The sequence below is a fragment of the Notolabrus celidotus genome, chromosome 2 (genome assembly GCF_009762535.1).
Source record: "Notolabrus celidotus isolate fNotCel1 chromosome 2, fNotCel1.pri, whole genome shotgun sequence".
Lineage (NCBI taxonomy): Eukaryota > Metazoa > Chordata > Actinopteri > Labriformes > Labridae > Notolabrus > Notolabrus celidotus.
In genome coordinates, this window is record NC_048273.1 from 11013958 (window position 1) to 11040498 (window position 26541).

Sequence of the window (26541 nt, forward strand, 5' to 3'; positions counted from 1 at the left end):
TGGTGCCATAACATGCGAAAGAAATGGCGAGTTCCCTCTTGGATTAGATCTAAAATTTCAAGCTACCTTTTCTGGTGCCCTTTAATTGGAAAATAGTGCCCTCTGGATGTTCATCAAATGTACAAAATGTAAAAATAGTGCCCTCTGGATGTTCATCAAATGTACAATATATAAAAATAGTGCCCTCTGGATGTTCATCAAATGTACAATATATAAAAATAGTGCCCTCTGGATGTTCATCAAATGTACAATATATCAAAATAGTGCCCTCTGGATGTTCATCAAATGTACAATATATCAAAATAGTGCCCTCTGGATGTTCATCAAATGTACAATATGTAAAAATAGTGCCTTCTGGATGTTCATCAAATGTACAATATGTAAAAATAGTGCCTTCTGGATGTTCATCAAATGTACAATATGTAAAAATAGTGCCGTCTGGATGCTCCTCAAATGTACAAAACGTAAAAATAGTGCCCTTTGGACGCCCCTCAAATGTACAAAACGTAAAAATTGTGCCCTCTGGATGCCCCTCAAATGTACAATATGTAAAAAATAGTGCCCTCTGGATGCTCCTAAAATGTACAATATGTAAAAATAGTGCCCTCTGGATGCTCCTCAAATGTACAAAACGTAAAAATAGTGCCCTCTGGATGCCCCTCAAATGTACAATATGTAAAAATAGTGCCCTCTGGATGCTCCTAAAATGTACAATATGTAAAAATAGTGCCCTCTGGACGCCCCTCAAATGTACAAAACGTAAAAATTGTGCCCTCAGGATGCCCCTCAAATGTACAATATGTAAAAATAGTGCCCTCTGGAGGCCCCTCAAATGTACAATATGTAAAAATAGTGCCCTCTGGATGCTCATCAAATGTACAATATGTAAAAATAGTGCCCTCAGGATGCTCATCAAATGTACAATATGTAAAATTAGTGCCTTCTGGATGCCCCTCAAATGTACAAAATGTAAAAATAGTGCCCTCAGGATGCTCCTCAAATGTATAAGATGTATAAAAAAATAATAATAAAAGCCCTCCGGATAAACTTCTATTGAACTTAATGTTAAAAAATACTCCTGGTTGCATAGTCAATAATTGTTAAAAAGTGCCCTTTTGATGCCCCTCCAGTGAATTAAATGTAAAAAAAAAACACCCCCTGGATGCCTATGTAGTTTATTATATGCTATGTTAATTATGCAATGTTATCAATAATAATGAAATATATCAATGGCATTGTGTCTTCCTTTTTCATAATTCAATTTTGGTAACAAAAAATTTCACCAAGATGTAGGAAATTAAGTTTCAGATGCTCAACATTTCTGGAGGAGGACCCCCCTATTGTTACCACTAAATCAACACATTTAAATTCACCCTGAACATGAGGTTTGAAAGTAGGTGTCCTTTTTTGTTTTCGCCCCTGTCCCTCAAATAGCCTGAGTACGTCACTGCTTAAGGAGACCTAACGTGCCAAGAGGTGTTGCAGTCATGTCTGACTTCCTACAATCCACCAGAAGAGGATGGTTGTCTGTGTTTTATTGGTCAGCACAGTGCCTTTGTCAGTTGTTGTTGCATTGCCTGTTTGATTTATTTCATGTTACAAAGCAAACTACTTTTTGACAACTACACCCCCTCGGAGAAGTACAGCGACATCATCTCCACCCACTTACAGATTCCAGCTCTGTCTGATGGACCGCTGCAGCAGCCTCTAATCGCCCGCTAAGCGTCAGCATTATGTTACTTCCTGTTCACCAACCAATCAGATGACATGTTCTACAAAAGCGACGCCACACGGTCTCTGCGCGCCGCCATGTTGGTGAGGGACTAAAATTCATAGCGGCGTTTGTACCTGTCAATCTACAGTTTAACTGTTAAAATCCCCACAAAAATAACTTTACACATCAGATTTCCTTTCCTTTTAAACGTAGCCTTTTTTTTTTTTATCATTACTTAATATTTTCTTTTGAGTCTTAACAATATTGGTTGTTTTTGGAAGTTTTTAAGTGACTTAAATACAGTAGGATAGTGCATATTAAACTAAGTCAACTAATAAATTGTAATATTTTGGAATGTTTGTTTGAAGTTAATAATTTGTGCTGCAGATAACAGATTCACGTTTGTAGCATGTAATTAATTCAGTTTTGGTCAACACATCCCAATGCCCCTTGATCCCATTTCATTCTCCAACCCTGCCATCTGATTCCCTTGAATTTCTTAATTACTCTCCCCACCCTACATCTTCCTCCCATCTGTCTCTCATACTACAACCACCCTCTCTACCATACTGCTTCCCTTTCTCTCTCCATCCATATCTTGTGCTCTTGGCCTCCTCTCTGCCAGTAAGCCTGCCTCCTTCTCCCCTTCTCTTTCATTATGTTTCTGTCAATACTACTACTACTACTATTCGTCTCATCATTATTATCTCTCTCTCTCTCTCTCTCTTATTCTCCTCTATCCCTCTTTCCAACCCCAACTCGGTCAAGGCATATGGCTGTCTAAAGGTTTCTGCCTGTTAAAAGGACGTTTTTCCTTGCCGCTGTAGCTAGCTAAATACTGTGAGGTGCAATGCTCATGGTGGATTAAGATGAGATAAGATTGATTCCTGTCAGTAATAGGGGACTGGATCTTATCCTGTGTTGGTGTAGGGTCCTTGTTAATAGTTAAACATAGAGTATGGTCTAGACCTGCTATGTTTGTAAAAGCATCTTGAGATAGTCTTTGTTGGGATTTGGTGCTTTAGAAATAAAGATTGATTGATTGATTGATTGATTGATTGATTGATTGATTGATTGAATACCGAGGCCTACAGCAAAGTGCCTTTTATAACATAGCATGAAAATGTGCTTAAAATGTAAACATTGCTCGGGGCGTCAATAGTATTAGTGGATCAGTACCATTTCCTCACTAGTTGGAATAATAGTGCCAGGATACTTTAGGATAAAGTTAATTTCAGAGGAGAAACTTGAAGTTGCCTAATAATAAAGTTTAACACTAACATACACTTAACCTTGAAAAACATAAACTCAATAATAACGCATTAAATAAATATGTCTGCAGGTACAATGTAGATCCAGGTAGGCTACCAAACATTTCCAAAGTAGTAAACGTTATAATTGTAAACTCAAAAGTGAATGCTTCAACAACAGTTCAAATTGTTTTCTCACAATGAATTGCTTTCATATTTGGAAAAAACAGGGAAACAATTTGTTCCTTAACCGTTAATACGTTTAACGGATACAAAATTCAATTAAGCAGTGTTGCCAAACATTTTTATAATGGACATGATAGTTTTAGATTATATTGGATTGGATTCAACTTTGTTATTGCTCAAGATGCCTACTAACAGAGAACCTTCACTGAAAAGAGAAAAACTAAATAAATAATCTCAGTCCACGATTGTAGCCAGCTTGAGCTGTGATAGGCCTAACTATAGTCTCGAAAAGTAGTATGGGAGGTAGAACCTTCAGTTATCAGGCCCCTCTCCTTTGGAATCATCTACCAGTCAGGGTCCTGGAGGCAGACACATTATCCACTTTGCAGATTAGGCTTCAAACTTTCCTTTTTGATAAAGCTTATAGTTACAACATAGAACATAGTCCCAACCTGTATGTGCGTTAATGCATGTGTGCTGCAAGGACTTGTAAGATGCATTTACGCACGTCTGTGTGTGAGCTGGAGAGCGACAAAATAAAGGTTATTAACTTGTGTATAGACGAACAGAACTCACATATGCAGGCACAGAAGGGAAGGTTGTCTATTGTTCCCCTTTAGCCAATAGCAAAACAAACACTTTCAAAGGTAATCGACCAATCACCATTTACGCCCAGACACCTTCCTCCTCCCACTGTCCTATAAAGCCGGGAGCTCCGGAGAGTGCACACGCCGCGGGCAGGATTACGACGCTTATACCTCACAAAAAAAATCTATATTTCTCACATTTTGCAGTGTCCTGACTGGATATATCTTTTTTACTATTCTAAAATATCATGGCGGACAGTAAAGTGGGGAGCAGCGGAGAACTGAGGGCGAAGGTAAAGACAAGGGAAGGAGACAGAAAATCCCTTTCCTAACTCCTGCCTCCTTTCATCATTGTATTACTAATTTGTCTATTTTAAGAACAGTGTGAAGAGAGAATCTGCATCGACAGAAGGAATAAAATAGTTGCCTGTAAATGCGTAAAATGTTGTTTTCATCCTCTACTGTTGTCTAAGTGCCTATAGGTATGAGACAACTGTGAAAGGATGGAGATGAAGACTGAGGTATCGGTTTAGGAAGAATAAGCTTTGTTCACCGCCTCCTCAAGTCTACAGGGACTGATAAAGAAATAACTGCAATTTTACCAAATTCTGCACACTAGATTTACGCACCACAGGCACCATAGTCCTCGCTGCTTTTTCTGTCTTGATGGAAGATAGTTATTCGTGTTGATCTGTCGCTGAACTCACCGAAAGATTTGCCAACTGAAGCGCCTAACTTACGCATTTAACTGTTTCACCGTTCCGCTGTCAGTGTTTCGGTACAGGATCATCACAGTAAAACCTTATCTCGTCAAAACAGATTTGCTTTGTTTGATCACAGTTTGCTTGACTTTTTTTTTTTTTTTCTTTACACAATATTCATCGTAGGCTATAGATGAGATTTCTGAAATGGGTTGTCACATTATTGTAGAGGACACGCTTATTCAGAGATCATGATTTACTGCAAAATGCGCACGGATGTGTGCTTTGTAAAACATAGCATTCAATAACAGCACTGTCCAGCTTAGGCTCATTAGGCTGTAACCCCAATTGGTGACGTGCTTGAACGATAATCTTAGTTTATTCATTTGAGCTCCGGCTGAAAGCTCGCACGAATCTTTTTTTTGTACCCTATTTATGTTGTCATTGTGGGGCAGAGTGTTAACGCCAGGCGATGAAAATTCGCCCCTCCCAGCCTTTTTCTCGATGTTGCATTTTCTAAGGATTGGGGTTTCCGAACTCTACCATCCCTGTTCTGTCTGGTGGTTCTGGTGGTTCCAGGATGTGTGGTGTTGTTGATTCTCGCAAGTGTTCCTGGTTTTGTTTCCTAGTTGCCGTCATCTCAAACCAAGTCCGTCTCCTCAGCGATGCAGCCGGTGACCATTCAGAACGAAGTGATCAAAAGTGGCTCTGACAAATAAACCGCTGTTTTATGTAGGCATATATGTTGGAATAATATAACACCAGCGCTTTCCTCTGGTCGGTCACTCAGGACAGCTGGTGCGCGAGGGACAGGGTTGTGCCCATATTATTGAGCCGCGCGTCCTGCGCTCGGTTTTTCTGGCAGTCGCTTGAGGGCGCGAGGGAAACAGACCGCTTCCCCCCAAAATCACAATATCAGTATGATGGATAAACAGCTAGATCTATGCAGTGTATACAATTAAATATGCTTTACAATACTTCCCATTGTATTTCTTCAGTAATGTGAGGGAGAAAAGACCACATTCGGACAGAGTCTGATCAAATTTGCGCCATACACACAGGCGGCTGAATGAAGTTAGATTAGGAACGTGTTTAAGTGTGAAGCCTCGTCAGACTGATAGTGTGTGGGTTTCTCTAAGTGGGCATAACAAAGTAATGGGTGGCTATGTTAGGTGTGTAACAACAAGAAAAGTGGCAACGGTGAAGAAGAAGGGCATGGGAGACAGCAAGGACGATACCTTGGAAGCATGTCTTAACACAATGTGCATCACTGTGCGTAAAGGCCCTATAATGAGAAATATTTTCTGCTTGACGAGCCCTGGAGATTCTTAGAAGCAAATACAAATTAGGCTACATGTTTTAGCATCTGCTCTGATGAAGTGACAGTTAAGGGTCACCTGCTGCGATGCGAGGAGATGTGCTGTTTCTGTTTCCACGCTCTGCATAAACTGCAGCAGGGACCGACGTTGTCAGGATTCAGCCAATCAGGAGGAGTGGGGAGGGACTTCGAGAGAATTGACCAATGGAAGGTCTGAGATCTAAAGCTCCACCCATCTGTCTAAGGCAACTTACCGCCCAGTTCCATGGTGGTGGAGCGGGCGGAGGAGAGGCACTCCAAGAATTTCCCTCCACTTCAGCAGGATGAATGTCTGCTACCAATTAGCAGGGGTGAAAGGAGTCGGAGTTTCAGTTTGATCATAAGTTCAATAAGTTTAGGGACCATACAAAATTTGAAAACAAAAAGAAGCTGTCAAACTTCTTCTTTTTTTTTTTTTTTAACAGTATTTTGCAAAGTGAGTTACCAGTATGTTCATATTAGGTAATTTGTCTCGTTTAATTATAGGCTATATACAAAATTAATAAAGTTGACGTGTCTATAATTATGCCTCTTCAGGAGCTGAAGGAGAAGAAACAAGTTGGAGAGAAGGAAAATGGGGATGATGCTGCTGCCAATGGGAAAACAGTAAGAGCATACAATACCTTAGACTTCTATATTTAAAGTTTGACCCATGTATGATGAAATCCGTGCTGGATATTGTTTGACATCGACACTGTAAAATGTCATACCTGGATCATTTTCTAATATTACTCCCATATTTTGAATGCCACATACATCACATTGCTGATGTCAGCACAGGGTTTTTATACCTCAGTGAAAAGAGGGATGATATGCTGCAGATTTGGTAGTACAAATACTGAGTCCATATATGTCGAGATATGACATGGGGTATCTTTGGATATTTCTAATATTTGACACACCTTGACACATTATATTATATGTAGGAAATTCTGCTCATTATTTGTCCTGATATAAAGCACACCGATAAATCAATATGTGCTCCATGTGATCCAGGTTCTTTTGTAAGAATTGAAAGAATAATCCAGATTCATAGGGTTTTGACACAGTGACAGCTTGTAAAACATAACTGTTGTCCCAGTATCAGAAAACCAAAAGGAGGAGGACCCAAAATGCAGAGCAACATAAAACGGATTCTAATAAACTAAAACAAAACTTACTCAAACTAAATCAAGAGAACAGAAGAACACAGGGAACACAGGAATCACTGTCACACTCAAGAAGATGTAACATAACACATCACACACGAACTGGCCCAGAAGGGAGGAAACACAGAGACTATAGATACACACTGGGTAAAGAGTAACAAGACACAGTTGAGACCAACAGGTACAAGTGTAGACAATCACAAAAGAGGGAAAACACAGGAAGTAAAACTAAACCAGACACACAGGGAGCAATAACTACAAAATAAAACATAAAAACACAAGAGACCGAACTAAGAAACACAGGAGGAAATACATACACAAGGAATAAATAACACAAGACATGAAACACAGGGAGAAAGACCACAATTAACACAGACGGAACAATGAACATATCTCAACAAAAGGCAACTCATGACAACTGTTCCTTATCATCTGGTGATCAATATAACTCTTACTTGCCATGGCAGGATGAAGAGAATGGAGAGCGGGAGAATGACGTAGAGGAGGATGAGGACGATGTTGGAGAGGATGAGGAAGAGGATGGAGAGGGTAGGTGTAGCTATACAAACGCAATAGTTCTTGTTTTCATTGCCTGAATTTAAAAGAAATATGTATATCAGCTTGGCATGAGAGAGGAGTTTCATAACTCTATACACACTAGTTATTTGTATAGTATACTACATTTCAGTGAAAGCTCCTGCTTTTATTACAGCCAGGAGTCAAATAAACCTTTTCAAGATCTGTTTTAGAGTCACATGTTCACAGAATCTTGTTTGGAGTTGCCAATATGACTGAAGCTTTTTTACATACCTATCTCACTCTCTAGATATACTTATGTGCTCATAAAGATGTCTGTATGAAGATACCTGTTTATATTGTATGTCAAGTGTCAGCTGTATTTGCTGTGACATTTTACAGATGTTTAGAATAACATAAATCAAGACTGAGGCTCCTTACCCTCCTTCAGCAATAGTTACTATATATATATTTTTAATAATGTTGCAATAAGTCTGTATTAACCACATGGTGATGTGACTGGATGTGTTTTGTTCTTTTTGTTGGGTCAGGCCTGATTATGATGATTATGTTTCAGCATTGTGACTGTGTAACAACTAATGGATGTTTGTGTGAATTTAGGTGATGAAGAGGAAGATGAAGATGATGATCTTGAAGGACCAAGAGGGAAAAGAGCAGCTGAGGATGACGACGATGATGATGATGTGGTAGGGAAGACTTACCATGAAACTGTCACTTATCAGAAAACAAAAAGGAGGAGGACCCAAGTGCAGATTAAAATAGAAGGTTTTAATTAACAAAAGAAAAACAAAAACACATACACTTGAAATGACACATCACAGCTCACACGTCACAATGAACCGACACAGAAGGAAGAAATACAGACTATATACACACTGGGTAAAGAGTGAACACATTTGTCACAACAAAATTAAATGTGAAAAAGATCACACATGTTCCTCTAAATGTGATAAAAAAAAGACATCACACTACAAGACATTTAAGAGCTAAATGAGGAGAGTTGTTGCTGTTATTTTCAGTGCGCACAACTTTACAAACTGCCCCATATATGAAACGCTGACAATTTAACACGGGTTTCTGGCAGGAAGCCCTCAAGATAATCTTCTGTTTCCAGTGTTTGCTTGTTGTATTAATTATTGACAGCATGGTGTGGGAAAGAGTTTGCTTTTAATGTTGTAAGTACTAATAGGTTGGGTAATTAGCATATCAACATAAACTTTTGGGTTTCACTGAGGATTGGAACAGTGGGTAAAATCCTTCATTTAGCTGTTCCCTTCATGGGCTGTCACTGGAAACTTCTTTAAGAAATTCTTGCATAATAGCCTGATAGCAAACTTTTCCCATGTTTGGCCAGATGTAAGTTAACCTCAGACTGACTCTGATGTCATTTTTTTAGGTTGTGAATTACACCCTAAGTTACTGAAAAATCATCATGCTATTGACATAAAGATTACAGAAATTAAACACTGAACTGGTACTTAATAGAATATACAAAATATGAAAAATACGAATAACAATGAAACTTTACTTACCTCAGTATTTCCAAAAGTAACTTCAGTATTTGTCAAACTTTGGCTTCCGCCCAAATTTCCTGCAGTGGTCAGACTATATAACCAATAACACATATATATATATGTTGTAAGATATGCTTATTTTTATCTCTTTCATTTTAATTTTAATTTTAATTGCTAATAACTTTTTAATAATTGATACTTTATAGGCTTTTGTTTGCTTTATATATTTTTTGCACTGTCTACTTTGCTACTGTGACACTTGAATTTCCCTGTTGTGGGATGAGTAAAGGACTATCTTATCTTATCTCTTCTTTTTGCTTAAAAAAGAGTCTAAGTTGAATTATTGTTTTTACATATTTTCAAACTTTTGTAACTCCTGTTTCATGATTTTATGAAAAAATTCTCTCTCTTTTTTTTAATTTTTTTTTCCCAAATGTGATTTACAAAAACAATCTGGTTTATTATTCTTCTTGGTAACCAAGCACAGGAAACAACATAGAATCTCCATTTTCTAACCAGCATTTGACATTGATGTTTTTACATGTTTGTATCTGAGAATGTCCCCCTCACTTAGTTTCTTCTTATCAACAGGATGAAGTTGAAACCAAGAAACAGAAGACCGATAAATAGTCTGCAATACCTGCTCTGTCTGGAGGAGGACACCATCAAGAGACAGCCAGTTTTCCAGCAAACCTTCAAACACCTCAGTCCTCCCTTAACCAGAATACAATTAAAAACATTTTGTTTGTATTTTATTTAAATTTTATATTTTTGTAAATATTGTAAGGAGGTTGGCCATTCTACAACAGTATTCTCTCTGGGTATAAAGTGGTGCTCTGAAGACTTTGAGATCTTGTCATCAGCCGTCCATATGTCTATATGAACCGACCTGAAGCATTTAACATTTCATATGTGATACACACAAACACCTTTCCCACACACCCTGACTAACTTTTGTTACTATCTAAGATTCTGGAGTATACATGTATGAGGTGTATATTAACTTTCAGCCACATGGGAGCATAACAGTAACTCAGCATTTCTCAGAGTGCTTAGTTTGTATTAGTAATATTTTGTATGAGATTCTAAGGCTATAAATTCTGCTGTGCATCTGTCTTTAACTGTCTGCCTGTTAATGCCCATAGTTAAATGTTTTTGTCTGTTATTTAGTTGAAAAACAGTCATTTCATTGTTTTTCATTTAAATATGTTAGTTTCCAGAAGTCCTTACTTGCAGTTAATACGAGATAATGTGTCATCAGTGATGCGTGACATTTTCAACATAGCATGAAGATGTCATATCCACTGGCCACAAGTCTACAGTCTAAAAACAGAATCGGATCGCTGCTGATTTCTTTCATTGGACAACCAAGAAATCACATCTATAAAGCTTGTGGATGTTGTGCTTGGTTCGCCGATAGTCATCTTAAAAGAATTGTTTTATTTGTAGTCCAGGATAAAACGCAAACTAGCATACTAGCACTTGGTGACTATCTGAAGACGTTCCTTTTAAAAACATTTACATCGTCGAGTTGCACTTTTCCTGGTTGACAGTTTCAATAAAGTTTATTTAAAAACATTAAGTGTATTGGGGGCATCATTTTATATTAATTCTCAGTCTTGTTCGACTGCACTCTTTTGCATGAATGCAGCAGGGAATATCTCATTCACTGCTGCAGTGAACGACAGCAAGCTGCAAAGGACCACTCACAAGTAAGATGATCCAGAATGATTAATGAAGATTAATGTGTTCTATTCACAAGAACATTTTAAGCTAACTTTGAAATAACATAAAAACCTAGAATTGCACCGATGACTGAGTAGGCAATCAATATCTATTTGTATAGCGCCAAATAAACATTATCTTGTGATGCTTGTACAAACACAGCAGGTCTAGACTGTACTCTATGTTAAATTATTAAAGCTGCTGTTGATAGTCACAGAGTCAGAGAGAGGGACTTCGAATGTCAACACTATCCCTCCAGTGGCGGTTCTGGGGAGGGGCCAACAGGGGCCAGTGCCCCTGTAAAACTGAACCTGGACCCCTCTGTGGCCCCCCTCCACACCAAAATAATATTATACAATAAAAAAGCTTCGGTATCGCGCCGATGTTACAGGCGGAACACATGCATGTGGCACTTGGTTCCAGTCCCTTAGAGCGCTAAGGGACTCATGTTGAGTGTAAACAGCCAAACAGCTGCTGTCAGTCTGCATTTTGATATAGTACACAGTAGTCTATATGTCTAGTATATAGGGATGCACTGATGTTTTGCCAGTTTGTTCTCAGCCGGTCCTCACACTTCTCAGTCTCTTTTGTCAGGGTTGAATGTGTCCCTCTGAGAACACCCTTGGCCCCAGCCTGGCCCCCCCAGTAAAATTGGTCTAGAACTGCCACTGTATCCCTCCCAACCAGATTTCCTTTTAACCCCCTCAACACAGATTGGCGTGTGCAGTCATGACAGTGCCGGACTCATAACCAACTGGAGGACGTAGTAGGGGCTGCCCCTTAACCAATTAGGACAGAGGATTGGAGATTAGCTATGATTGATCCGTCATAACGGGTTCGAGGGGAGTAATAACATTGCCTGATACTAATGGGTATTATGACCTTTTCTCCAAACCCAGTAGAAAAAAGTAACATTTTTTTACACCATTCCTACCAACAGCAGCTTTAACAAAGACCCAACATCAAGACAGGATGTGGTCCAGTCCCCTCTTACTGGGAGGACTCATTCTTATTTCATCTCAATCCACCATGAGCATTGCACCTCGCAGTATTTAGCTAGTTACGGCAGCAAGGAAAAACGTCCTCGGGCAGAACCAGACTCATGTTAGACAGCCTTCTGCCTCCACCGAGTTGGGGTTGGAAAGAGGGATAGAGGAGAATAAGAGAGAGAGAGAGATAGCAATGAGACGGATAGTATTAGTAGTAGCTGTTGCCCCTGGAGTCTGGAACATCAACAGCAGTAGGCCTACGAGACAATGGGGCTCAGGGACTCCAGAAAGGTCTATAGTTAGTAACTTTAATGGGACAGGGAGAGTTAAGTTAAGTGATGGGGGGAGGGTAGTGAAATAATGTACAGTAAACAGTTAAGTTTGAAGTTAAGATAGGTTCTATCCAGTACAATCAAAATTGCTTGAGTGTGCAAAAGCAAACCCATTTGCAGCTTGTGGTTTACTTTGGTAGTGTCCAGCCCCTTGAATATGCACATTAATAATGCCCTCAAAGGCCCCACTATCCCATTCTCACTCAGACAAAAGACATCAGAGTTGCATCAGAGCTTTTATTGGCCAGTTTCCATTCCATCCATGTAGCCCACCAGCGGGGTCACCAGTGTAAAAACAACCAAATTACAATTGATTTAAGTTTTTTTTCCAACTTTGTCTCTATATAGCTTTAGTAAAACAATACAAAATGTGCACAAAAATATTGAATGGGAACACTACTACTATTCTGAGTTTCAGTAAAAATGAATGATTATAGGCTTCAGTTTTACTCCTCTTTACAATTTTCTAATGTGTTTTTGATTTTAGATCAATACCCAAGTTGTTGACATTTTAATTAAACTGTAAAAGCTGACCTGTGAGATTGCCCATGTGCCCTTTTAAAGACAAATTATACAATGACTAGAGGAAAGAAAAACACAGTTGAAGAATTTCTGATTATTTTTGATTTTTGGAAGTGCTTAACCACCTAGCTTGATTTCCTTTGTTAATTAGCCATTTGGTATCTTCTCCTTCTGTGCAGGGATGCCTGTTTTACAGATGGATCCTCCCACTCATCTCCACAGTTCTCACCAACTTTAAAAAGAGAAGTCTTTTTCTGATGCACTAATGCATCTAAATTTGATTGTCAAAAAATATTTGTCTCATTTGGACACCACATCCCTCTAACCCAAACCTGGTTGCTGAAGGAACATTAAAAATTAAATTTCATATTTATTTAACAATTTAAGTTGGCCGAGTACTTCAAAGTGACTTGAGAAGATATCTGAACTTCACAGAACAAAACATTCCTTAATCATGCAGGTTGATCTGTCCCAGCTTAGTTTAGGGGTCATGTAGGTATGCGGCTGCGCAGGTACTCCAACAACGCATCTGTTCCTTTGGCCACTATGGCTGCTCGTGGTGTGCGGAAAGGATTTCCCTCCAGACTGAGACACCTTAGGGAGAGCACATGTTTCAGTCACAGCAATATATCAAATGAAATGCTTTCCATTATACAATTCAAAATATACCCATACATTAATGTAAAAAATGACTTATTTAGGGGCATAATCTAGGCATGCTGGGAAGTATGAACTTACTACTACACCTAGAAAAAAGTAAATAATGCAGTTGGAGACAAAATGCATAGTTCAATCTCAAGACGCTTTTTCAAACAGAGCAGGTCTAGACCGTACTCTATGTTACATTATATACACAGACCAAACATCAAGACGGTACGAACCAGTCCCCTCTTACTGACAGGACTCGATTTGATCTCATCTTAATTCACTTAATAGACTTATTTTACTCTGCTAACAAGTTCTACATACCTGAGGGTGGTACACAGGCCCAGTTCAGGGGGTATATTCAGCAGGTCATTGTTGGATAGATCCAGAGTTGTCAGATGAACCAACTGTTGTAGACGACAAGGATCCACCTCGCCCACCTGGTTATTTCCAAGTAACACCGTCTCCAAGGAAATGATCTGACAGAGGACCTCAGGGAAAGACTTGAACCTATGATCAATAGAAATGGTAAATGTACTGTACTTATCGTTTCTTTTGAACATTAGTATGGGAGGTAGAACCTTCAGTTATCAGGCCCCTCTCCTTTGGAATCATCTACCAGTTAGGGTACGGGAGGCAGACACCCTCTCTACTTTTAAGAGTCTTCAAATATGAAGCCGATGTGGAAGTGCTAAAAACTGCAGTTCATTGAGCTTCCGCTTGAGGCTGGCTGCAGAAACACCAGAAACCACATACACACCAATTCCAAAAAGACGATCCTTGCAGTAGAAATAAACATATTTACAGCCTGGTTCAAAAAACTGTTTAGGTCTGAGGAGCTTATTTCTCTATCGGCACACACTGTACAGAGGGTAGCTGTTAGCTAAAGACTAAAGGCCCGCCTCTTTAACTCACACTAGCTCGGACAAAGTTTAATTGTGTTAAGCATTTCCAATATGGCACCCGCTGACGACGGGCTTTTAAACAGTGCTCAGGAACAGATGGGTATGTCACGGATACTACACCCACACTACGTCCCTCCTGTTCAATTTTCATTTCTAATAAACCTATTTTTCTGAGCATTCACCACGCATTGATTTCTATCTAGTTATGACAATATTTCTATCACGACTACTTGCCAACAAGAGATGTCAAGGGTGAAGCTTTCCACACATTTGAAATTAATTGCAGATATTTCAAAAATTAAATTAGGTGTGAACTGGTCCTGAAACAGGGAGTTACCTGTTGTATTTAAGGGTAATGGATCGCAGTTTTGTCAAGTTCTTCATTTCAGGAGGCAAATCACTCAGCTGGTTATTCCTGAAAGAGAAAAAAGCAAGACAAAAAATAGTAAATGTTTGGCTATGGAATGAACATATGACAGGAAATATAGTCTGTGTTTTTATTTAGTACAGAAGAAATATTTAAATATATATTTCCTGTCCCTGAGGGGAAGTTCGGCTTCAGCAGTAATATGACTTTAGCTGCCATCAGTCATGTTACCCATAACCAGCAGAGTCATGTGAGCTGAGTGCAAAGGGTCTCATGGAAAAAAACAGATTCTGATTTCTATGAGACATCATCTGATCAATTAAAGGATATATATTTATATAAAATGTCCCTGGTTCCAATTTATCACATTATGAAACTTAAGCATGATGGCTGTCTAACATGAGTCTGGTTCTGCTCGAGGTTTCTGCCTGTTAAAAGGAAGTTTTTCCTTGCAGCTGTAACTAGCTAAAAACTGCGGGGTGCAATGCTCATGGTGGATTAAGATGAGTTAAGATCGAGTCCTGTCACTAAGATGGGACTGGATCGTATCCTGTCTTGATGTTGGGTCTTTGTTAATAATTTAACAGAGTACGGTCTAGGCCTGCTCTGTTTGTAAGTGTCTTGAGATAATGTTTGTTGTGATTTGGCGCTATACAAATAAAGATTGAAATAAAAAAAGACAGGTCAAAGAGATGGACGTTTACTGTGGTGCTATCAGATGAAGATGCAGTATGTAAAAATAGTTTTTGTTTCTCTTTTGGAGCTATCTGTAGGCAGTTTGAGTTGGGCAGGGTAACATCTTTATTTAAGTGTAGAGAAATACCGCGTGGAGCTGTTTCAAGTGGGACAGTAGAGACAGCAGAACACCTCTGTACGTTTGAAGAGGTAACTCTCACCACTTCATTTTGCTTGCATGATCTGCAGTTTATTGAACAATGAAAAATATTGCACACATAAACTGGCCCTAAAAATTCAGCTACATTCCAGAAAGACAGCGACATTTCCCAAAAGAACACTATGTCAAAAACCAGGATATTTCTCAAAGACATAAAATTTCCCAAACACAGGATTTCACAAAACACAACATTTCAGACAACACAGCAACATTTCACAAACCCAGTAAAGCTGGGTTCATACTCCTGCATCTGTAGCTTAGCACTGCCCTATTCCAACCTAGGAGCCTCCTCCAAAATGTATCAAAAGGACGCAACCCTCAAGCTCTTTGATTGGTCCACTGGGCAGCATTCTATTTCCTGCAACCGAAAGTTTAATTTCCTCCATCATCTCCTTTCTTTTCTTCTTGTATGATCACCAGCAACATGTATCAGCTCCTACTTAACATACTACGCCATAGTTCCCTGTACACAAACAAATAGAAAGTGTAACAGGACCAGAAACAGGCGTTCTGACAAGTATGGAAATCACACTGCCTACAAGTGTTGAGGTGGAGTATTGCAGAGTGATGTGGACACTGATGCACAAGTGTGTAGGGCTCAAAACAGCATTTGCCACGACCACATAGAGTCAACGCCGACTTATAAACCAGGCTTAACATGTTTGTATCATCCCTCCATGTCAAAAATATGCGCACAGTATATAATGTATCATGCATCACTGAGTTCTTAAAAAGTAAATGCATTGTCAATCTATCTAGATGTTCTGCGCTCATGTGTGTGTACCCAAAGTCGATGTGCATAAGCTGCAGTAGCTTGCAGATGTCAGGAGAACAGCAGGAGATTCTGTTGAAACCCAGATTGATATCAGACACTGAGGATTGGAGCTCCACCAGCCTGCAAACAAAAGAACATTTGTAGTCATTGTATGTGCTCAAACCGTCTTTCGTTGTGATTCAATGTTTTGTGCTTGAGTGTAGGTGTGATGGTGTGTAGGTTTGAGTGTTGTGTTGGTGTTTACCTGGATGGTATGGAGGTCAGCTGGTTCTTGCTGAAGTTAACAGTGGTAACACCTTGATCTGCTGCTCCATCAAACAGCTCATCTGGAATATCAGACGCCTGCTTCTCACTAAGAACAACAAAAACAAGTCACATTATGATGGCGCTCAACTCCAAAGGTTACTAACATTAACAGTTGGTTGAGATGTTTTTAAGTAGGGTATGTAGCCAGATAGTGATAATGATGCCCCTGTGATGCAGAGGTGACAGACATGGACAAAATGAACACATAAGCGAAAAAGAAATTGAACTAAATGCATAGCTTTGAAGCAGTCTCTCTCTTTTATTCTCCTCTATCCCTCTTTCCAACCACAACTCGGTCAAAGCAGATGGCTGTCTAACATGAGTCTGGTTCTGTTCAAGGTTTCTGCCTGTTAAAAGGAAGTTTGTCCTTGCTGCTGTAACTAGCTAAATACTGCGAGGTGCAATGCTCATGGTGGATTAAGATGAGATAAGATCCAGTCCTGTCAGTTAGAGGGGACTGGATCATATCCTGTAACAGGAAAATGAATAGTTTGTGGACAAACATCAATCAATCTTTATTTGTATAGCCCTGAAGCACAACAACTGTTATCTCAAGATGTTTTTTATATATCATATATTATTAACAAAGACTCAACATCAAGACATGATTTGATACAGTCCCCTCTTACTGACAGGACTCGATCTTCTCACATCTTAATCCACCATGAGCATTACACCTTGCAGTATTTAGCTAGTTACAGTGGCAAGGAAAAACTTCCTTTAGGTAGAAACCTTGAGCAGCACCAGACTCATGTTAGACAGCCATCTGCCTTGACCGGGTTGGGAGAGGGAGGGAGAGAGAGAGAGAGAGAGAGAGAGAGAGAGAGAGAGAGAGAGAGAGAGAGAGAGAGAGAGAGAGAGAGAGAGAGAGAGAGAGAGAGAGAGAGAGAGAGAGAGAGAGAGAGAGCGAGAGCGCTGATAGTGAGGAGACGGATAGTAGTAGTAGTAGTAGTAGTAGTAGTAGTAGTAGTAGTAGTAGTAGTAGTAGTAGTAGTAGCTGTTGCCCCTGAACATCATAATGAAACAGGGTTTCTCAAAGGTTGACAGTGTTAATGTGGCTGAGCAAAAAGGAACAGGGGAAAAGGACGTATTTGTATAATAGAAATACATAAAAGACTACATTTCCCCTCAAACAACGCACGACATAAGTACTCTTGCATTAGACAGGAGTAGTTGCATGGCCATTATTTGTAGAAGAGTCATAATCTAAGAAAACGTCTCTTCCCCTCAGTGTTCCTCTGTATGTGATTGTCTGTAGCCCTTTCTCACGACAGCAGGACAAACATGCATGCAAGGGGTAGAATGAGGGGAGATTGTCCATTAATAGATTACAGATGCTGTCGTTCCCTTGGGCAGAAGAAAAAAAATTAAGAAATAAACCAGATGCAAAAAAATGCTCTCCCTTGTTGTTTCTGAGATATTGCCTTCTTGATAATTAAACGGAAATCTAATCAGTTCATCCTTGACTCAAACCAGAAAACTGTGCTAATTTTAAGATATTCCCTCATCATCTCACTGGGTTACCATGCTCAATAAAAATGGACAAACATGAGATCACAGTGACCTGCCCAACAAACTCTGAAGATCAAAATTAAATCAGTTTGTTACTGAGTGAAAGGAGAGGTTGTGCCAAATGAAAAGATGTCTTCCCTGACAGGTCTGGAGATAAGCAGTCACCAAAATAGGATGTATGGACTGACAGACAACCCGGAAACATAACAGATCATGGAGCCTTAGAACCATATCCTTAATATGGGAAATGATTGTCGGATCAGAGATTGATGAAAGTTGACTTTTGGTTTGAGATGAACTGGTTTCAGAATCAGAATCAGAATCAGCTTTATTGGCCAGGTATGCTTGAACACACAAGGAATTTGACTTTGGTAAACTGTGCTCTCTATGTACAAGGCATAAGAATAAGACATACAAAAAAAAATTAATAATAATAATAATAACAATAACATCAGCTATAAATACAAAAAGAACAAAAAACAGGACACTAATGAAACCAGTTTATCTCAAACACTATGAGTGTAGGTATCCCTATTTCCCATAACTATGGGCATGCTAACCACCATTGCTGGACCTTGGACAGGAATCTCATGCACCTTATGGGTTGTAAACAAGCGGCAACCTCCGGTCTAAAAATATGAGTCCAATGCGGAAGTGTTAAAAGCCCCAGTTCATCGTGGATCCGCTTGAGGCTGGCTCCGGAAGTACCGGGAGTCACATACACACGAATGGGAAAAAGACGATCTTTGCAGCAGAAATAAACATGTTTACAGCCTGGTACAAAAGACGAGTGAAGTCTGGATAGCTCATTTCTCGATCGGCTCTCACTGTGAGGAGGGTGAATTTTTTTTATAACGCTGCAATTCTGAAGATATTGAGATTAGGCATAGCTGCCTGCAGGAACACTGTAGCTGTTGGCTAGGAGGCTCAAAGCCCGCCTCTTTACGTCACACTGGCTCGACAGCAGCAAGAAAGCTCTTCAGAAACAGATGGGTGACGTCACGGATACTACGTCCATATTTTATACAGTCTATGGTTGTAAAGAGGGGTCGAGGAGAATAAGAGAGAGAGAGAGCGATGATAGTGATACAGTTACACTCGTTATGTTGCATCAAACATAGACAGAGTGGCAGAATCACTGTTCAGCCTGAATGCTGCAAAAAAACACACGCAAACAAAATTCTGAAATGGAAACCAGCTACTGTGCAAACAAATTCAACAATGTCAGAATTTTCTTTTTACAGGCCACCAAAAGCTAAAGACAAAAGAAGCGAATGGATCACTGCATTTTATTTATCCTACAGAGTCAATCCAATCCACTTTATATTGTTTGAACCACAAGAAGACACTCCAGGAGCTAAATGTCTTTAAGGTTGTGTACAAAACTCAAAGGGCTTGGTTTTGGCATTTGGCAAGACTTCAATCTTTGACAAGCTAACAGGAGGTTACTCTAAATCAAACATACATGTCCCAAACTGCCTCAAACTTTACATGTAAGATCATATTTCCTTTCTGAAATCATCCATTATTGCTATTCATTTATGTCCGTCATACCCCCACTGAACTGTTTACAGGCAGGACACCTTGCATAACATGACCCTGTAGGAAAACAGAGTTTACAAAGTGTGCCGTCGCTTCATGAGTGCAAAACAAAATAATTTGGACCTACTTTGACAGTTATCTTTTCACAGATAAATGCAGTGAAACCTCAACATACTGTAACTGCAGCACAATGTGACTTGCCCCAATCCCCAATATACAGCACCCCCTATCCTGTGCAAAGGTGCAAGGGCCCGTTAAGTGTTGCTAGCAGTCCTAGTTTTTTTACTTCAATCTTGAGCTGATAAACATCTCTGGTGTGCTCTTAGTAAAAAAATATATTAGATATTCTGTATGTTACAAAAGTTGTCATTCCTAACTACACTGTTAGGTTTTATTCCTTTGCAAAACAATGGCCACTAATGTTTCCACTTTGCCGAGTTGTGGCTGGATGAAGTATAATGTTTGTGTCTGCTTGGCTAATGCTCCCATCTTCATAAATGTTTCTCTGTGCCATTTTATCACCAGATGAGATTGGCCTTTCTGCTGTTTACTTAATCCTTTTTCTAGATGGGCAGACTTATGGATATTAAGTTGATTTCTCAGTTGGAGACTAGAGACTAGCATTTTTTCGGGAATCCAACAAGTCACGGGATTGGGAGTCAAATTTACTATTAATCACTTGATTGGGACGGTACAGGATAAAAAGTTAAAGGGAGCAGACGGGAGTGGGAAGGTCTAGAGGGGCTGTTGTTAAGTCTTACTTTTGACAGCAAGACGTTTTCTCGGTTCATTGTGTGTAAACTGTCAACATTAGCTCACAGTTTGAACACCTGCACCACCAGGTAACGTGAGAATCTCTCCTGCTCTCCAGTTCAGCTCTCAGTTTCTCCTCTTTTTCCTCCGGTGCATTGAATAATCATTTCCTCACTAAACTCCGGCTGATAAAGGTGTGTCCACAGTTAACGGCATGACATCGGCGCGGTCAGAATCACTCATTATTAAGTTTAGTTGTATTTTTGTCACTTTGAAGCTGCAGACCTGAACAGCTGATCAGTGCACTGCAGGCGGAGGAGCACGTCTGTGTTGCGTCTGCAAATAATTCAAAGAAGAACAGGCTTTCTGATGTGAAGTGAAAGTGAAGTGCTGACAACAATCACAAGTGGAGTGTACACCTAAACTGAGATGAGTGCTCGGGTCTTAGTTTTCCAAAACTCAGGTACAGTATGTGAATTGTGAAGGTAATGCCTTTATGCACTTTTGATCATTGAGGGATGTATTGCCTAAAGACTAAAAGAAGAAAAAAATGGGAGCAGTACAGGAGCGGGAGTCATTCAGAATGGGAGCGGGATGGGAGTGGGAGTCATTTTTTACCAGGAGTGGGACGGGACAGGAATTTCTTTTTTACTCTGGCCCAAGATTGGGACAAGATTTTTTTCTGTGGGAGTGGGATGGGACAGGGGTGGAAATCCACACAGGAGTGGAAATCCTGTCACCCTCTATTGGAGACTGAATTGCTTCAGTGACTGCGACGTTTCTCCTTGCAAATCAAATTATGCCAACTAGCTAGCCACCTAAGCTAGCCTTAGTCTTGTGAAGGGTTAAAGGTCACACTCAGTCTCGCAAGGTGGAGAATGCTGAGTTACAGTATGCAGGATAAGCAGCTAAATATATATATATTTTTTAACTATGTTAGCACATTGTTGTATTTCCCCTCTCCCGTGTTGTAAGCTGCTGTAACAAAAGAATTTCCCCCAACTGGAGACAAATAAAGTATATCTTATCTTATCTTATCTTATCTAACCTCATTAAACCTGCTCATCCAAGTTCTCCCCGTAAACCAGGGCCCTCGGATCTTTGACATCAAGATCTGTAATCGATTCAAACGGATGAATCTTTATATCACTTTTATACACACACAGAGACACAGACACAGACAGACACACACACAGTTGAATTAAACATTATAAAGTTGGGAACAAAGTACATTTTTTGTAATTTAAGAAAAAAGGAAACTATATTCTTCTATTCTTGACATGTGGAATGGATTATTTAAGTATTTTTATGATTACATTTTGATTATTTTGGTTTACAGCTCATGAATATCAGAATCTCAATATGTTCTAATATCAATCAAAGGAAAGGATCTGAAATACAGAAATGTCCAACTGAAAAGTATGTCAATTTATAAACTCAATACTTGGTTGGGGCTCCTTTACCATGAATTATTGCATCAGTGCAGTTTAGCAAGACGGCACTGTGGCACCGCAGAGGGTTTATTAGCAGTCTTCAGCTCATCTGTGTTTTTGGGTCAGGTATTTCTTTTTGTTCTCTTTATAAATATACCACAGATCATCGATGGGGTTCAGGTAAGGCCAGCTGATGATGGTCAGCTAACTATTTGGTGGTAGGTTTGGCACTGTGAGCAGGTGCTAAGTCCTGCCAGATGACAAATCATCAAAGACTGTGTAAATTCTGGACTTAAAACACCTTGGCTTCTGTGACTCTCTTCTTCTGAACTCCAAGACCCTGATTTCCAAATGAAAGGCAAAATTGACTTTCACCTGACATGAGTACTGAGCAACAGTCCAGTTCTTTTCCTCCCTAGCCAAGGTAAGACACCAGCCTCAGTCCACTCCTTGTGAAGCTCTCCCAAGTTCTTCTATGGGGTTCTTGACAATCTTCAAATTTTTTGAGATATGCTTTGTTTTCTACATTTTTGAGCTGTAAGCCACAATTATCAAAACTAGAATATAAAATAGCTCTAAATGGTTTAGTTTCTAGGTAATGAGTATATATTAAAATATCTCCCTTAAATAACTGAGGGAAAATATTGAACTTTTTCATGATATTCTTATTTGTTGAGATGCACCTGTATTATATCTAATATGCAACCAACAAGTGTTTTATCACCATGCTTTGAAAAGGGTTTGGTGTCAAAAGTCATCAGTAGATTTATGAGCATTTTGTTTACTAAAATGTTTTTGATATCTGGTGTGACACCCTTGTTTTCGTGGCATGCATACAACAAATGTGTATTACCAACCTGTACAACAAAGACTTCAAGGTTTTAATGCTATGTACATTGACTGTAGCCTGGCTGGGTAAGGTCATAGCTGTAGATCCTTCCTCTGCTCTCTCTGGCTCCTCTGTAACATAAATGCAACAAAAAAATCACAGAAAAGTTAGGCTTTTACTTTTGTTGACTGCTGTAAGTTTTTTAACTGTGACATATGAGTTTTTTCCTCTATACAGTTGTCAAAATGTTAGTTTTAAACTTAAATATGGCACAAGTACCAAAAAAAGAGGGTTAATATGTATTTGACAGAAATAGATATAAGCAGTATGGTCAATTTATTTTTTATAATTGCCAACCTGTTGATAATGCCATTACCAAAAAAGTAACTGAACAATAACCATTACATCAATAAAAGCAATAAAAAGCAAAAGGGGTGATTCATATTTTCCTGAAAAGTAAATCATAAATCCTTACAAATAACCGCCCTGAGCTTTGACTTATGATCTCCTAGAACCTACAAGAAGAGGTGGTATCATTTTCTGCAGAGACTGCCTTCAGTTTTATTAAACTAGTCCATGCATGTGTTACCTCCAGGTTGGATTACTCTAATTCCCTTTTATCAGGCTGCCCTAATTAGCTTCTCTAAACTGGTTCCCCATAAAATCTAGATTAGAATTCAAAATCCTTCTTCTGACCTACAAAGCTCTTAATGGTCAGACACCTTTGTATCTTGTAGAGCTCATAGTGCCTTATCACCCCTCTAGAACGCTACTCTCCCAGCATGCAGGCCTGTTTGTGCCTAAAGTCTCTAAAAGTAGTATGGGAGGAAGAACCTTCAGTTAACAGGTCCCTCTCCTTTGGAATCATCTACCAGTCAGGGTCCGGGAGGCAGACACCCTCTTTACTTTTAAGATCAGTCTTAAAGCTTTCCTTTTTGATAAAGCTTATAGTTAGACCTTGCCCAGGCTTTCACCAACTCTTAGTTATGCTGCTATAGGCTTAGATTGCAGGGGGAACAGGCACACTGACACACTGGGACTCCCATCACTTACATAAACTCTACCTGTCCCATTAAAGTTACTAACCATAGACCTTTCTGGAGTTCCTGAGCTCCATTGTCTCGTAGGTTCCTCTGAGTCGCTGCTGAAGACGTCCTACTGCTGTGGATGTTCAAGACTCCGGCTGCTACGGACGTGTCGGACTCCAGCAACAACAGCTACTACTACTACTACTACTACTATCCGTCTCATCACTATCATCACTCTCTCTTTCTCTTTTATTCTCCTCTATCCCTCTTTCCAACCCCAACTCGGTCGAGGCAGATGGCTGTCTAACATGAGTCTGGTTCTGTTCAAGGTTTCTGCCTGTTATAAGGAAGTTTTTCCTTGCCGCTGTAACTAGCTAAGTACTGCGAGGTGCAATGCTCATGGTGGATTAGGATGAGATAAGATCAAGCCCTGTCAGTAAGAGGGGACTGGATCATTTCCTGTCTTGATGTTGAGTCTTTGTTAATAATTTAACATAGAGTATGGATAAGACCTGCTATGTTTGTTAAAGCGTCTTGAGATAATGTTTGTTGTGATTTGGCGCTATACAAATAAAGGTGGATTGATTCATTATATGTATCAAATTATCTATTTGTGTTTAGGACATTTCTGGGGGTCAATCATCAGGCAGTAGGGTGGTTTACCACAGTGTCTCTCTGCCCTGATCCTTGTCTTTATTAAACGGTACCTTGCAAATCTTGACAAAGGATTTAATGAGACCACATGTGCTGTGTCATGACTGTATTAAAAGCGGCAGATATATCTAAGTGAAGAGCAGACAGAACGCACAGCATGCAGCATGCAAACAAACATTAACCTAATAACCTCCTCCTGGGTTGTGTGGAGGAGTGTGAGCTTGTTAATGTTTCTTAGGTATGATTACTGTGAGAGAAGCAGGTGCTCTCTATAATGTTGACAACTGCTCTCTTTTTAGCATGTGGCAGCTTTGGGTAGAAAATCTGGTTGTACAGTAGATATTTTTTTGTCTCCAGTTCCTTAACGTTGGATGCTTAACTATGTAACACAAATTAAGATTGTGTCGTTTTTTAAAATATGTTGTACTGAAAAGCCGCAAAGTATCAATACTTTTGTATTCTGCAATATTCTTCTGAAGTCTACTTTCTTCCAGCCATGATCCCTATGATGAAACGGCTACATTTTGAATTATGTCAATCTTGATATCTGGTTTGTTGACTCCAATTCCACTTACTAGCATAGTTTCAGCTGTCATCACAACCTATTTGTAAAAATATTAAGACATTTTCTTTGCGGTGTGGTTGTTGGGACTCTGAACTGAATGCAGGAGGTGTGGCGATGGTGCGTTGAAAGGAAGCAGTGTAGACACTGTTGGATGAACATTGATTAAATATCTATTTGTGAAGTATGGGTAGAGGACGTCTGACAGTGGTACGATGGACATCTTGTTAACTCGCCCAAAATGTCTTGTTAATACTGGTATTTTGTCATTCTCATTATTTATGCATTATTTTATTATTGTTATTTTTTCTTTATTGTCTGATACAGTATTTTTCTTCTCTGTTTGTTGTTTTGTCTATTTGTCTGTTTGTTTTTTATTATTTTTCATGCCAGTCAAAGTCACACATTTTATCCTTTTTCTTTTTTTTTCACTCTTTTTTTTTCAATTTGCTGTTAAAAATTCAAAATTCAATAAAACCTGAGTCATAAAGAATTGAAAAAAAAAAAAAAAAAAAGTAGGAAATAACATAACTGAGGAAAAATACTAACACTGTCTGCATAGGCCAACACTAGGACACAAAATCTGTCATTGAAGCTGACACTTGTGATTCCAAAATAAAAGTTTGTCCATCTCAAAAGTTGTGAAAATGTAACTTTGATGTAGTTAACACAGTATCAAGGGGAACTCAGTGGTGAAGAGAATCATACAGTTTTTGATGGATGGAATTCCAGCCCCTATGCGGTCAAAATAAAAAGGGGACAGTACCTTTAATTCTTCCTCGTAAGTATTTCAGGAGCTCATTGGTTCCTTTCTGTGAGAACAAAATAAGAAAAATATTTTTTTGTTAGTACAACACATGTTTGTTTAACAAGAGGATCATTTTAGAATTTTAAAATGATGTCGGCCAGCATGAGTAGAGTCATCATAGGTAAATAGTTTGCAGTTGGAAACCTTTATTATTTTGATGATCATGTTTATTAATGTACAGTATGTTCACATGTAAAATGCCTACTTCATTGAGCATTAAGTATAAATATGAAAATTACAAGCACCAAAAAGGTCAAACTATTAGCTATATATATTAGAATCAGTGATGCTGATAGCTGTTCAATGCTGTGAGTCTGTGGGCAATTTAATGGGTAACTGGAACCCTTTAGTAAATAGATATGCTCAGATGTCACCTGAGCATATCTATTTATAGAGCCATGTTTGATATAAAAAAATAAATAAAGAATGTCAAAGCATCTGTCCATCAATCACGGAAAAAGAAGATAGTTGCGACCTGAAAAAATCTACTTTAGAGCCAACACTGTTTTGTTCTTGAATGTTCTCTAAATGTCCCTAGCATTCTAAAACCAAAGCACAACATGTTGAAGATTAAAACTTTTCACTTCCACCTCCTTAGAGTAGGCATACATTGTCTGATGTGTCTACTTTTAGGCTGCATAAAGAAGATAGTTGCCATCTGAAAAAATCTACTTTAGAGCCAACACTGTTTTGTTCTTGAATGTTCTCTAAATGTCCCTAGCATTCTAAAACCAAAGCACAACATGTTGAAGATTAAAAGCATTAAGTATAAATATGAAAATTACAAGCACCAAAAAGTTCAAACTATTAGCTCTATATCTTAGAATAAGTGATGCTGATAGCTGTTCAATGTTGTGAGTCTGTGGGCAATTTAATGGGTAACTGGAACCCTTTAGTAAATAGATATGCTCAGATGTCACCTGAGCATATCTATTTATAAAGCCATGTTTGATATAAAAAAATAA

At 39.0% G+C, this 26541-nt stretch overlaps 2 protein-coding genes across 3 annotated transcripts in view; one reads left to right on the forward strand and one right to left on the reverse strand.

Annotated features, from left to right (window-relative positions):
• Positions 1–1526: 1526 nt before the first annotated feature.
• On the forward strand, positions 1527–10572 carry LOC117825526 (prothymosin alpha-A-like). Of its 2 annotated transcripts, none has more exons than XM_034701423.1 (5): positions 1527–1815; positions 6333–6401; positions 7411–7492; positions 8081–8166; positions 9586–10572. In XM_034701423.1, exons 1-5 carry the CDS (start codon positions 1768–1770, stop codon positions 9622–9624), a joined length of 324 nt encoding a protein of 107 aa, XP_034557314.1. In that variant the 5' UTR covers positions 1527–1767; the 3' UTR covers positions 9625–10572. The 2 variants fall into 2 exon arrangements, with proteins under 2 accessions (XP_034557314.1, XP_034557322.1); XM_034701431.1 differs by lacking the exon at positions 1527–1815 and adding an exon at positions 3860–4030.
• Positions 10573–12257: 1685 nt separating this feature from the next.
• lrrc40 (leucine rich repeat containing 40) overlaps positions 12258–26541 on the reverse strand; it is a 28050-nt gene continuing 13766 nt past the window's right edge. Inside the window, exons 9-15 of the mRNA XM_034711675.1 lie at positions 25535–25580; positions 22553–22655; positions 16394–16501; positions 16159–16269; positions 14450–14527; positions 13532–13717; positions 12258–13156 (exon numbers count right to left, since the gene is read on the reverse strand). Of these exons, the coding sequence (XP_034567566.1) occupies positions 13051–13156; positions 13532–13717; positions 14450–14527; positions 16159–16269; positions 16394–16501; positions 22553–22655; positions 25535–25580 (738 nt within the window). The 3' untranslated portion in view covers positions 12258–13050. The remainder of the gene's footprint in view (positions 13157–13531; positions 13718–14449; positions 14528–16158; positions 16270–16393; positions 16502–22552; positions 22656–25534; positions 25581–26541) is intronic.